At 45.3% G+C, this 12,284-nt stretch overlaps 1 protein-coding gene across 7 annotated transcripts in view; it reads left to right on the forward strand.

Annotated features, from left to right (window-relative positions):
* Positions 1-12,284, forward strand: part of CDK5RAP2 (CDK5 regulatory subunit associated protein 2) — a 182,118-nt gene that overhangs the window by 52,414 nt on the left and 117,420 nt on the right. For 6 of the 7 annotated variants that reach the window (XM_082843508.1, XM_082843511.1, XM_082843509.1 and 3 more), the window contains 2 exons: positions 1,933-2,025; positions 9,074-9,292. In XM_082843508.1, coding sequence (XP_082699634.1) covers positions 1,933-2,025; positions 9,074-9,292 — 312 coding nt within the window. The remainder of the gene's footprint in view (positions 1-1,932; positions 2,026-9,073; positions 9,293-12,284) is intronic. The other variant, XM_082843512.1, reaches the window with a different exon arrangement.

Consider the following 12,284-nt stretch of genomic DNA (forward strand, 5'->3'; position numbering starts at 1 on the left):
TTTCTCTGCTCTTGCCTGCGTTGGTGGCACTACCGTATCCCTAGCCGTGCCAGCCAGAAGTCACCCTTGCCTTCCGCTTGTTGCCTTTGGGATCCAAGGTGGTGGCTCATGGTTCTTTGCGGTTCTCCTGTCACGAGTATAGCCATCAGTTATGTCTCAGTAACTCCTCGGCACAGATACAGAGAAGACAACACAGCTCTGCTTGCCAGTCTAGTGGGGAAAAAAGACAGCACGAAGGTGTTGTGATTGAGGGAAGTGCAGGGGGCTGTGGAAGCAGAGGGAAGGGGGCCTGGTCCAGGTTAGGGTGTGGATGCGGGGAGCGGGGAGCGGGGAGCGGGGAGCGGGGAGCGCTTCTTCCTGGAGGAGGTGTCTGAGCTGAATCTTAAAGGAGGACCAGGAATTAGCTGGGAAGGGAGGCGGAGACTGGGAGGCCATTTCGCGCAGAGGGGAGAATGCTGGTCAGAGCCTTAAGTTAGGAAAGAGCCCCTTGTGTGTTTGTGGAAACAGAACAGTTTGAGGTTCTCAGAGCATCAAGCGCAGAGCTGAAGTGAGGCGAGAGAAGAAGCTGGAGGGGTTGCAAGGGGCAGCGGAGGTGGTGGAACTCAGAGGGTAGCAGGGCCACTGAAGGCTCCGAGCGGAGGGGTGTGGTCACATTTGTATCCGAGAGCAGCCTGTGGCTGTACTGGGAAAGGGGACGGCGGAAGGGCGAGAACGGAGGCAGGGAGACCAGTAGCTGAGGTGAGAGCCCCCTAATTCAGAAAGGCTGAATTAGAGCAGCGGTCACAGTAAGTAGGAGTGGAGGGGTGGGGCTTATTCAAGAAATACAACTAGAAATAATTAAAAATTAGAAGTGAATTTGGGGACCTTTGATGATCAGACGTAGGACTCGGGAGAAGGAGCAGTCAGTGGGGACTTCTGGCTGCGTGACTGGGGATATGGTGTGCCACCACCTCCCTTAAAAGCATAGACAATGGAGGATCATGGTGAGGTGGGGGCGGCGATGGAGGTGATGAGCCTGTTCCGAAGGTACCGACTTTGAGAAGCCCATGGACCGTTCAGGTGAGAAGTCCAGGAGGCAGATGGATCCGCGAGTCTAAAGCTTGGAGAAGGCCCAGGCCTGGAGGTATAGGTCTGGGAGTCAGTCGTATACAGATACGAGTGAAAATTCGGAGAGTTGATCTACTTATCCGTGGGGTGGGAAAGGAGGCTGAGCATCGGGCCGCAGGGGACAGCAAATTTCAGGAACAGGGAGAGGAATGCACAAAGGGGGCAGGAGGAATGGCTGCAGGAGTGGGACGCCGACCAGGAAACTGGGGTTGAGGAAGCCGAGGAGGTAGGAGTTTGAGTAACCACCAGTGTCAGCCGCAGCGGAGATTTGGTTCATAATCACGGTCGGTGTGATTTGTCTCGGGTGTTGGGAGTTCAGGGCCCAGTGGTCGTCGGAGACCCTCTGCTGTGCAGGGCACCGGTGGTAGGGCAGTTCTGGCTGCTGGCAGAGTTCAGGGTGTGGCCAGGGGAGTTCCTCGCTGACTCTGGGCCAGAGGAGGAGGTCACTGGAGGGTGAGGAGTTCTGGGAAGAGCCAGGCTCGGTGGTTGGGTGGGTCATCTCTGTGGACAATAATAGTAACTCTTAGCGTGAGCCGGGCATTACTTGAGCGCCCGTACCTGTTAACGTCGTTCAAGCCTCACAGTGCTGTGGTTGGGTGAGTGGTCGTATCTTCGTTCTATAGTTGAGGGAATTAAGTCTCAAAGAGATGAAGCGCCTGGCCTGAAGTCATCCAGCTAGTAGACAGGCAAACTGGAAATCCCGCTTTTCTGACTACAGAGCCCTCGGTTACAAGCCCTTCCCAGTCCAGCAGCAAAAGCTTCTGGGCTGAGCACAGAGAGGAGAGCCCAGTGCATACTTGGCTGCTCTTCCTTGTTTTTACCCAGATCGAAGAACTTAACTCTGAAATTGAAGAGCTCAATGCCGCCTTTGCTAAAGCCCGAGAGGCCCCCCAGAAAGCACAGACCCAGACATTCCAGGTAAGTGTTGGCTTTGTTTGAAGTGGCTCTCTCCATGATCCTTCCTCCTGGTGATGTCAGGGCTTTGCAGCTGAAAGGAACCAAGGGAGCTCTGAGTGGTCTTTTTAAAAATTAATTAATTAATTTACTTTGGGCTGCGTTGGGTCTTCGTTGCTGTGCGCCGGCTCTCTCTAGTTGCGGCGAGCGGGGGCTACTCTTCGTTGCGGTGCGCGGGCTTCTCATCGCGGTGGCTTCTCTTGTTGCGGAGCACCGGCTCGAGGCGCGCGAGCTTCAGTAGTTGTGGCACACAGGCTCAGTAGTTGTGGCGCACAGGTTTAGTTGCTCCGAGGCATGTGGGACCTTTCTGGACCAGGGCTCGAGCCCGTGTCCCCTGAATCGGCAGGCGGATTCTTAACCACTGCGCCACCAGGGAAGTCCTCTGAGTGGTCTTTAGTAGAAGAGTTCACTCAGTCTAATTAAAGGAGCGTCTTCTGCAGCTTTGGGTGCGTCTCCAGCCCCTTCCTCAATATGACAGTGAAGATGGTGACCACTACGCCCACAGTTAGGAGTGCTGAGCTTAGGCTGTGCCAGGAGTAGACCGTGCGAGATGTGTGGATTATCTCATTTAATCTTCACCACCCTGTGGGGAAGGTAATTTTCACCCCCCTTGTATTTGAGGGCTTTGTGAAGTTCAGTGAGGGTATACAGCTTATTCACGGTCACACAGGTTTGCAAATGACAGGACCAGGGTCTAAATGTGGTAATTGCTGCTAATAAAAGCTGCCATTTATTGAACATGTACTATGTGTCAAGCCCTGTGCCAGGTGTTCTCCGTGGATTAGCTCAATAAATCTGTACAGCAGCGCCAGGAAGTAGGCACTGTTAATATCCTTGTTAACTGCTGAGGAAATCCAGGTTCAGAGATTCAAGTAGCTTGCTCAGGGTCACAGAAGCGGTAAGTGAAAGAGCTAGGATTTGACCCCTGAATCAGTCTCGCTCCCAAGCCTGTGCTTTTCCCTTCACCCCCTACGTCTCCTCACCTGGCTTGCCTGCTCCCTGCCTGCTTTCTGTTCCAGGCTTTGGTTATTTGACCCGCCTTTTGTTTTCCCTCCAGCGTTGCACAGCAAGGGCTCCTGCGGGTCATCCCCTCAATCTTCCCTCTTTCTTGCTAATTTTAGTTCAGTGGTTTTTTTTTGGTGTTTTTTTTTTTTTTTTTTTTTTTGCGGTACGTGGGCCTCTCACTGTTGTGGCCTCTCCCGTTGCGGAGCACAGGCTCCAGACACGCAGGCTCAGCGTCCGTGGCTCACAGGCCCAGCCGCTCTGCGGCATGTGGGATCTTCGTGGACCGGGGCACGAACCTACGTCCCCTGCATCGGCAGGCGGACTCTCAACCACGGCTCCCCCAGGGAAGCCCAAGTTCAGTGTTTTGAATTAACATTTTCTTCCCATGTTTCTAGTTTCCCTCTACTGTGTATACCTGTTACTAATAACTAATGAATCAGTAATGCTCCGTCATGGGATTAAGCCCATACTGCCTTAAAGCTCCACCCTCCCACTTCTTCCTCCCATGTTGTTTTTGATTATAAAGTAGAAGTTAGGAGTCAAATCTAATTTAAGAACTGTTTGGTTCTTCAGATTCATATCCCATGCCTTATCTTTTCAGAGCTTTGGTTCACAGTAAGAGTAATTGAAGTAATTTGGTTTAAGTCCGGGTGCCCTAGAAGCAGAGACAAATCTCTGTCTTCGGACTCGCAGACTTGCCTTCCCCACCATTTTGACAGTGGTTGATAAAATGGAGCTGAGATTACACTTTACACTGAGTTTTTTTCCCTTGCTTAGAAAATAACAAGCCTTAAAAGCTGAATTCTTAGCAAAACCAATTCCTTGAGAAGAAAAAGTGTATGTTGGCAATTGGTAAGCAGAGACCAGACATCCTTACGTCTTGTGATATTTTACTTGTTGGGCCTTGAAGGAAGGAAAAGAGTCTTACACGTTTACGTGTTACCCAGACTTATTACATCCATTGATTAATTTCATAACCCTCAGTCCTAGTCTAAAAGTGATCTTTGACGTCTTGTAGTTTACAGTGTTGGCCGGGTTTCTCATCTTGCAAGGTATGGAGATCAGACACTGTTGAAATTCCTCAGGTTCTGCATGGCACGTTGGCTGTTCAGAGAGCACTCATGTAATCCTTACCCACGGAGGCAGAGTGCTCACGCGTTTGACAGGTTGCCAGTACTTGAACTCAAAGTCTGACTCCAAAGTCTCTGCTCCTTCCATTTTTCTGATTATGTGTGTGAGTCAGTACACACCAGACCCTTATATCGGCTAATTCACTGCGAGGTGTGTATAGTTTGAATGTTGCACAGACATTTGAAAATGCATTGTCTTTCACATTTTGGGCCCTTTTTGGGATGTCAAATGATTTGAACTAATTGCAGCATGAGTATAAGAGCTAAAGCTCACAGGGGTGGCATCAAGCGTGACAGTGACAAGTGGTATTCAGACTCTTGGAGCAGTTGCCACAGTGCAGAGAGGTAGATTCTCATCACAGGTGTGACTCTGCGAAGGTTGCAGTGTGGCCTGGCTGTGCTACCTCTGAAGCCATTTCAACAATGTATTTTCAAATTGGAAGTAGCAGTTATGTCTCCTCCCCTCCCTGCTCGGCTTTATAAAAGTAAGATTGCACATTGCAGGAAACTCATAGAATATTTAAAATGGTGGAAAGAGGTTGATAAATGTCACCAGTAAACTCACGTCTAAAGATGTTCACTGTTAGCACCTTGACTCTTTTCAAAGCGTATTTGTACATACATACATATCACCTTTGAAAAATTAAATAGCATTATAATATGTATTTTGTTATGTAATCTCTTCTGTTTTCATTTAACATTCTTTCTCTGGCAGTATATATAGATCTAACCAATCTTTAAAAAAATATATTTTGAGATAATTGTAGATTGACATGCAGTAGACTTCTGTATACTCTTTACCTAGTTCTCCCAAAGTTAGCATCTTATGTGACGTAGGACAGTGTCACAACCAGGATATTGGTGCAATCTGTTGGCCTTACTCAGATTTCAGCAGTTTGACATGCAGTCGTGTGTGTGTGTGTGTGTGTGTGTGTGTGTGTGTTGTGTGCTTTTTATACAGTCTTTTTAAACAGCTGCATATAGTCCATTATATGTATGTATCATATTATTTTTACCCTGAAGAACCTGGGGTGGGACACGAATTTGAATCCTAACTCTGCTTCACTAACTTTTATCATCTTGGGCAAGATATTTGCGCTCTCCCAGTCTGCTTGCGCATTGTAAAATCTGGGTGGTCACAATTATGTCACATAATCCTTACAAGGATTAAATAAGAACATGTATCTGGGCACAGGCGGTAACTCAGTAAATGTTAACTCATCCTTTGGGTGATGTAGTTCTGGCATGACAATATAGTAGTTTTTACTTTGGTCTGTTTTCAGATTCTCAGTTAATGGTGTTATACACGTAGCTTTTAGTTTGAGGAAACTCTCCATATTATCTCTTGATTGGGAATGAACGATAATGGGGTAAGTGATGGAAAAGGGAACCTAGATTTACTTATCCTGCACCTGCTGAAATGGGACTTTATGTGTCAGATTTTATCTTCACAACAACCCTGTGGAATAGAGATCATTCTCACACATGCGGAAACAGAACTTCAGAGAAGTTAACTTCTCCCAAGTCACACAGCTAGAACTGGTCTCTGAACTCTGGGCCTTCTGACTCTTTCTTTATTGAACTCATCATGTTTCTGTACTGTGGGGAAGAACAATTTGTTTCATATTATTTGGGCTTTAGTTTCTTTTTTAGGGGGGTGGGTAGGGGGTGCTTTAGTTTCTGACCATGTCTAACTGGGTCAGGTATTTGCCACCTGATTTATAAGCACCTGACTGGTGTTATAGAATCTGAAAGTCAGGGTGTCTTACAGGAAAAGGTAAAAAAAATTCTCCAAAGAAGTTTTCCAGAGGGCCATCTCAGGGAAAATTAACATGGAAAGTATTTTTATGAAGTGAATCGAATGTATGAATTTGAATTCTTCGAGCTCAGATTTTTAAAGAGGCTTTGTTATCGTTATTTACATGATAATCCCACAGACCTTTGATCGCTTGATAATATCTATTATTTTAGTATCAACCAGTGCTATCCTTTGTTTCACAAGCTCCTAACTGGTGTTCTGCCCTTGAATTCAGTCTGCTTGTTTTAATTTTTTGTAGTTTATTGGTGTTAACTGGGATCTGCCCAGGAATGGGCAGGACAGAATAGTGCTCTGGGAAGAACACAGGCTCTGCAGTCGTTTGAATCCCGGATTGAATCACTTACGGTCTGATGACAGGCTAGTCATTTAACAGTTTTGAGCCTCAGTTACTTAAATAGGGATAATAATGTGTACTTTGTAGGGTCCTGTGAGAGACTGAGATACAACATGTGTAAAAGTGCCTGGTTTAACCCCGCATACATAATCAGTGCTTAATGAAAGGTAACTACGAAAATTGTTCAAGGTGAGCGTTTTCCCAAATGATTGTTTATCTTCTTTTCTCTTTTTGAGTTTATTTAAATAAGCACTGCCCCAGATACATGTTTTGGGTGGGCCCGTGACCTAGGTTTCCCATTTCTTTTTATTTATTTTAACTTTAAAGGAAACTAAAACAGAAGCTTCTAATAAAACCTACTTTGGAATTTGAATGGCTTTCTCCCTCAGCCTCTGTTGCTATGTCCTAGACAATAGTTGGGGAAGCATGGGACCAGGTGGCTGGGTTGTAGGGGCCCAGGAACAGCGGAACCCCTCTGCCTCCGGAGTGACCGTGGTTGTAGCCCACCTCTGCTGAACAGCTAGGACTTCACTGTCCACAGAGGCAGAGATGGATTTCTTGCGAGGGCCCGGAAGCTGGGGCCAGTCCCTTTACTCCACAGTCTGAGCTGCGACCTTGACAGCTCAAGTGTCCCTTGCTTTAAAATTTTTAATCTTGTCCTCAATCTAATTCAAAAGACAGATTTTTTAAAAAGTTAATTTTCTTCTGAGTATAAGTATTATATATGTTTCAAAAATTTTTTCGGAAGACTGGCAAGAAGGGAAAAAAGGGAAATCAGGAAGTCCCCCAACCACTATTAACGCCTTGTTGTTTTTCCTTCTAGGCTTTCTCCTATGCATAGATTTTATTTTTTAGATCGTTTACAATTTGATTTTTTTTTAATTTATTTATTTTTGGCTGCGTTGGGTCTTCGTTGCTGTGCGCGGGCTTTCTCTAGTTGCGGCGAGCGGGGGCTACTCTTCGTTGCGGTGCATGGGCTTCTTAATGTGGTGGCTTCTCTTGTTGTGGAGTACGGGCTCTAGGTGCTCAGGCTTCAGTAGTTGTGGCTCGCGGGCTCTAGAGCGCAGGCTCAGTAGTTGTGGAGCACGGGCTTAGTTGCTCTGCGGCATGTGGTATCTTCCCAGACCAGGGATTGAACCCGTGTCCCCTGCATTGGCAGGTGGATTCTTAACCACTGAGCCACCAGGGATTTTTTTTTTTTTTTTTAATGTAACATAGTGACTTAGAAATATTCACATATTATGAACTTTTTGTAAATATAGTTTTAAGGTTTTATTGTGTGGCTTTGTCATAGTTTATTCGCTTTCATATTCTTACACATTTAGGTTGTTACTTATTTTTCACTGTTTTAAGTAGTTCTTTGATGAATGACTTTTTTTTTTAAACGAATTTATTATTTATTTATTTATTGGCTGTTTTGGGGTCTTCATTGCTGCACATGGGCTTTTCTCTAGTTGCGGCGAGCGGGGGCTACTCCCTGCCGCGGTGCGCAGGCTTCTCACTGCGGTGGTCTCTCCCGCTGTGGAGCATGGGCGCCGGGCACAGGGGCTTCAGCAATTGTGGCTCGCAGGTTCAGTAGTTGTGGCACACGGGCCTAGCCGTACCGCGGCATGTGGGATCCTCCCGGACCAGGGCTCGAACCCACGTCCCCTGCACTGGCAGATGGACTCCCAACCACTGCGCCACCAGGGAAGCCCCAATGACTTTGTATATAAGGCTTTTCCCCCTTATATTTTGGATTCTTCTCCGAGATTGAATCCTAGGAATAGAATTATTGGGATGATTGTGAACATCTTTATATAATACACACATACTTGGTGTACATAATCTGTCCACGGGGAGTTCTATCAATGTACATTCCTGCCAGCATATTTCTTGGCTTCTAGATGCTTGGTCAGTTCTTGAAACGTGAATGTTAATTGTGCCATTTCCCAGTAAGTTTGCCGGCACTGGATATCCTCATTAAAACAATTTCACTTGTTAAGTGAAAGCTTGTTTTAATTCGCTCTTTTTGATTAGTGGTGAGTTACGACATTTTTTCATGTGCACGATAATCACATATGTATTTTCTCTAATAAACTGTATTAATGAAATAAACATGTTCTTGACATGCGTAGACCTCTGACTCTGCTGAACTTGTAGCCTCTTGAGGTGGCTATCGATTACTAGGTTGACCTTCCTTTTTCTCTAGATGACTGTGGGTTTATCTCTAACAGAGATGAACATTGCCAGTGCTTGAATCCATCTCTGCTTTTCAAATAAAATTCTTTATTTTCTATCTTTTAAAAATAACTTAAATTGGTTTTTTAAACTATTACAGAAATAACATGCTCACTAACCTTACAACATTTGAAAATACAGAGAAGTAAAGGAAAAAAATCATCTGTATTCCCACCCTACTAAATACAGTTACTACTAACATTTTGTGCTTTCCTTTCTCATCTTTTAAAAAAAAAAGTTTTTACACAACAATTGTAGCCTTTTCCCCCTTAACATCAACGTTGTAACATAAACACTACCCTGTGTTATTTCAGAACTTTCATATTATTTGTGCTGTGGGTCCTGAATGTTATGTTAATCTCCACCTCCCTCCACCCCCCCCCACCCCCCCACCCCGACCAAAAAAAGAAAAACAAAACTGGTGAACAAGGAGCACCGATTTCTTGGTTTGTTTACTGAGCTGTGAAAATCAGCCCAGCTCCCCTTCCCCTCCTCTTCTTCTAGGGGTCTGAAGATTACGAGGCTGCTCTGTTAGAAAAGGCAGCCCTTTTGGCTGAGCTGCGCTCAGAAAACCTCACCAAGAGCACAGAGAACCACAGACTGCGTAGGAGCATTAAGAGAGTCAGCCGGGAGCTGAGCGACCTGCAGCAGGAGAGGGAGAGACTGGAGAAGGAGCTGGAGGCAGCCCACCGAGAGAGGAGCAAGGGAGACCGCATCACCCACGTGAGTGCCGCTCGGCCCTCGAGGTAGTGGGCAGGGCGCTTGCGCTGGCCGGGGCTCTTTGGCTGTTTTAGGGAGACAGATATTCATCGCCGAAAGCTTAGAAAAACCGGAAGAATGTAAAATATTTCACTCACCATCTCATCACCTAGAAATGACCAGTCTTAGCTATTTGATGTTCTAGTCCTTTTATTCTCTCTCTCTCTCTTTCTGTCACACACATGCACACACACACACACGCGTGCACATCATTGGTGCACATTATTGGTGTCAAGCTGAAAATGCATTTTTGTATTGTTTCTTTTTTGTTTTTAATTCAATGTTCTCCCTTTGGTGTGGGGCCGTCATAAGTGTTCTTCAAAAACGTGTTTTTTTGTGTGTGAACATAATGGTTCATCACTTGAATGTGCTACAGTTTATTTAACTAGTCCTTACTGTAGGATGTTTAGTTCATTTTATATATATATATATATATATATTTGCCTTATAACAAATGCTGCAGCAAACATCCTTGTACATAAATATTTATCCACTGATTATTTCCTGATAGAGGTATAATTACTGGGTCAAAGAGTATGAATATTTTAAAGACTATTTTATAGATACACCCAAATTGTTCTCCAGAAAGATTATACCACGTTTCCCTAGGTGAGAGTGATCTTTTTTTAAGACTACTCTATTTAGCATTGGATGTTAGTATTTAAGAAATTCTCTCTGAATTTGGTAGACAAAAAAGTTGATCTTTTACAGTTTCTGTTAGGTTTAAATGTAAGTATTCCGCATCCTGAGAGTCACGTCCAGATCCACAGCCTCGGTGCAGTCGGGTAGCACAGGGACTGAGTCTGAGTGATGGTTGACACTCAGGTTAAATGAATTCCCTGCACGGGCGCCTGGGGCAGGCAGAGTCATTGGAGTAGAGAGCTCGAAGGAGAGCCCGCAGGTACCAGAGGTTAGTTCTCTGGTGGCTGCTGTTGGCAGGGACGGGACGTCAGGACCATAGTTTGAAATCCTAAGGCTGGCACTGACAAGAGGATTGAAATATAAATGTTTGTCTATTTTAACCGAAATTTTAATGAACATCAAGAGAGCAATAATGGAAACTTAGGAAAATAAGAAAATGTCGCCTATAATTCCACCACCCTCATAAAGTAACTCTGTTTTTCAGTATCACCCTTTAGTCCTGGTGCATTTGGGGCCCCAGTCCAATCAGAGGCTAAATGCTGTTGTGTGTTCTTTGATCACTTTCTCTCTCATGGCCATCTCTGCGTGTTGTGTAGGCTCCAGAGCAGTCATGCTGAATGATGCATACGCTTCATTGAATAGATTTCACGTGATTTACTTAATAATCATTTCCTGCTCTCTTGGACATTTTGGCTGTTTAAGTAATGCCACAATGAACATCTTTGGGCATAAAGGCATTTTTTTTTTTCTTGAAATCCCAAGGATAGATTCTGAGGATTATACTAGTTAATCATGCTGCCAAATTATTTGTCCAAAGGGCTCACCCAGTTTATGATGCAACCAGCAGTATTGGTGTATACCAGTTTATTGCATGTTATTAAAAGACCTGATATTTATTCAGTGTTACTGAAAACCAAATGTATCTAGTTGAGATGCTGATGGAAATACATGGCATGAGCCCTGAATGTTTTATTTTTTCCTTAAGGGAGGTGAAAATGTTATACATGACAAAATGCAAAGCAGTGTAAAACCCAGAGCTAATTCATGCAGCTTACGTAGTCAGTGCGAAAGATCCTCGTGGGACAGAGTAGTCAGGGAAGCCTTCTAGAGGAGATGACACTTAAGTTGAGTGAGCAGTGTGAGGTCTGAGTCGTGTGCCTCTGTGGATGAGGTAAAGAAAAGACCAATTCTTAGATCCTTCACTGTTGGATAACATTTTTTTTTTTCAGTTTAGTTTGTCCCCTCCATCCCCCTGTATCATATAAAAATGTTTATTCAATAGAAATTGGATTCGGGAGATACACACACACACACACACACACACACACATACACACACACACACACACCTAGGTGTATAAAATATGTAATTGTTTCTTTACATTATAACTTACACTTGAAATGGCTATATAACATTACATCAAGTGGATATGCTGTAATGTATTTACCAGTCCCTCTATTATCAGACAATGTTGGTTCCATAATTCACTTATTCATGAAAACTCTAGTGCTTCTAAAAGAATTTTGGACTGCTGTTGATAAGATTTATTCCTAAGTAACATGCGTACGTCTTCATAAGGAAGCAAGGAATGCTTGGCAAGGAATGGAAGGGGCATGTGACAGTGAGAGGGAGAGACTAGAGTGAAGTATACTACGGGTGGGAGGTTTTTTTTTTTTGCTGGGGATAGAAACCCAGCTTTAAGTAACTTAGGCAGAAAGGGGAATGCATTGCCTTGGGTAACTAAATGGCTGGAAGGACAGGGGTGACAGGAACTCTGCCGGGACTGAGTCCGTGTCTCTCTGAGAGCTGGCTTCTCTTTCTTTCTTTCTTTTTTTTTTTTTTTGCTGTACGCGGGCCTCTCACTGTTGTGGCCTCTCCCGTTGCGGAGCACAGGCTCCGGACGCGCAGGCTCAGCGGCCATGGCTCACGGGCCCAGCCGCTGCGCGGCATGTGGGATCTTCCCGAACCGGGGCACGAACCCGTGTCCCCTGCATCAGCAGGCGGACTCTCAACCACTGCGCCACCAGGGAAGCCCTGGCTTCTCTTTCTTGCGTCCTCTTACTCCAGCTCCAAGTGGTTGGACCCAGCATTGCCAGCCCTGCTGGGATCACAGCTCCCCAGTTTAGTAAATGAGATGAAGGAGGACTCTCACACCCCACTACCCCTGTTGTCCCCTGCTCTGGAGGGCCAGACAGGTGAGGTATCGAGAGGCCCAACTTGGGTCACATGCTCATTCTTTGTCAGAAGTGGGGGTGTGTGTGGTTGTGCGTGCGTGCGTGTGTGTGTGTGTGTGTGTGTGTGTGTGTGTGTGTGT

The sequence above is a fragment of the Leucopleurus acutus genome (genome assembly GCF_964270905.1).
Source record: "Leucopleurus acutus genome assembly, chromosome: 7".
Classification (NCBI taxonomy): domain Eukaryota; kingdom Metazoa; phylum Chordata; class Mammalia; order Artiodactyla; family Delphinidae; genus Leucopleurus; species Leucopleurus acutus.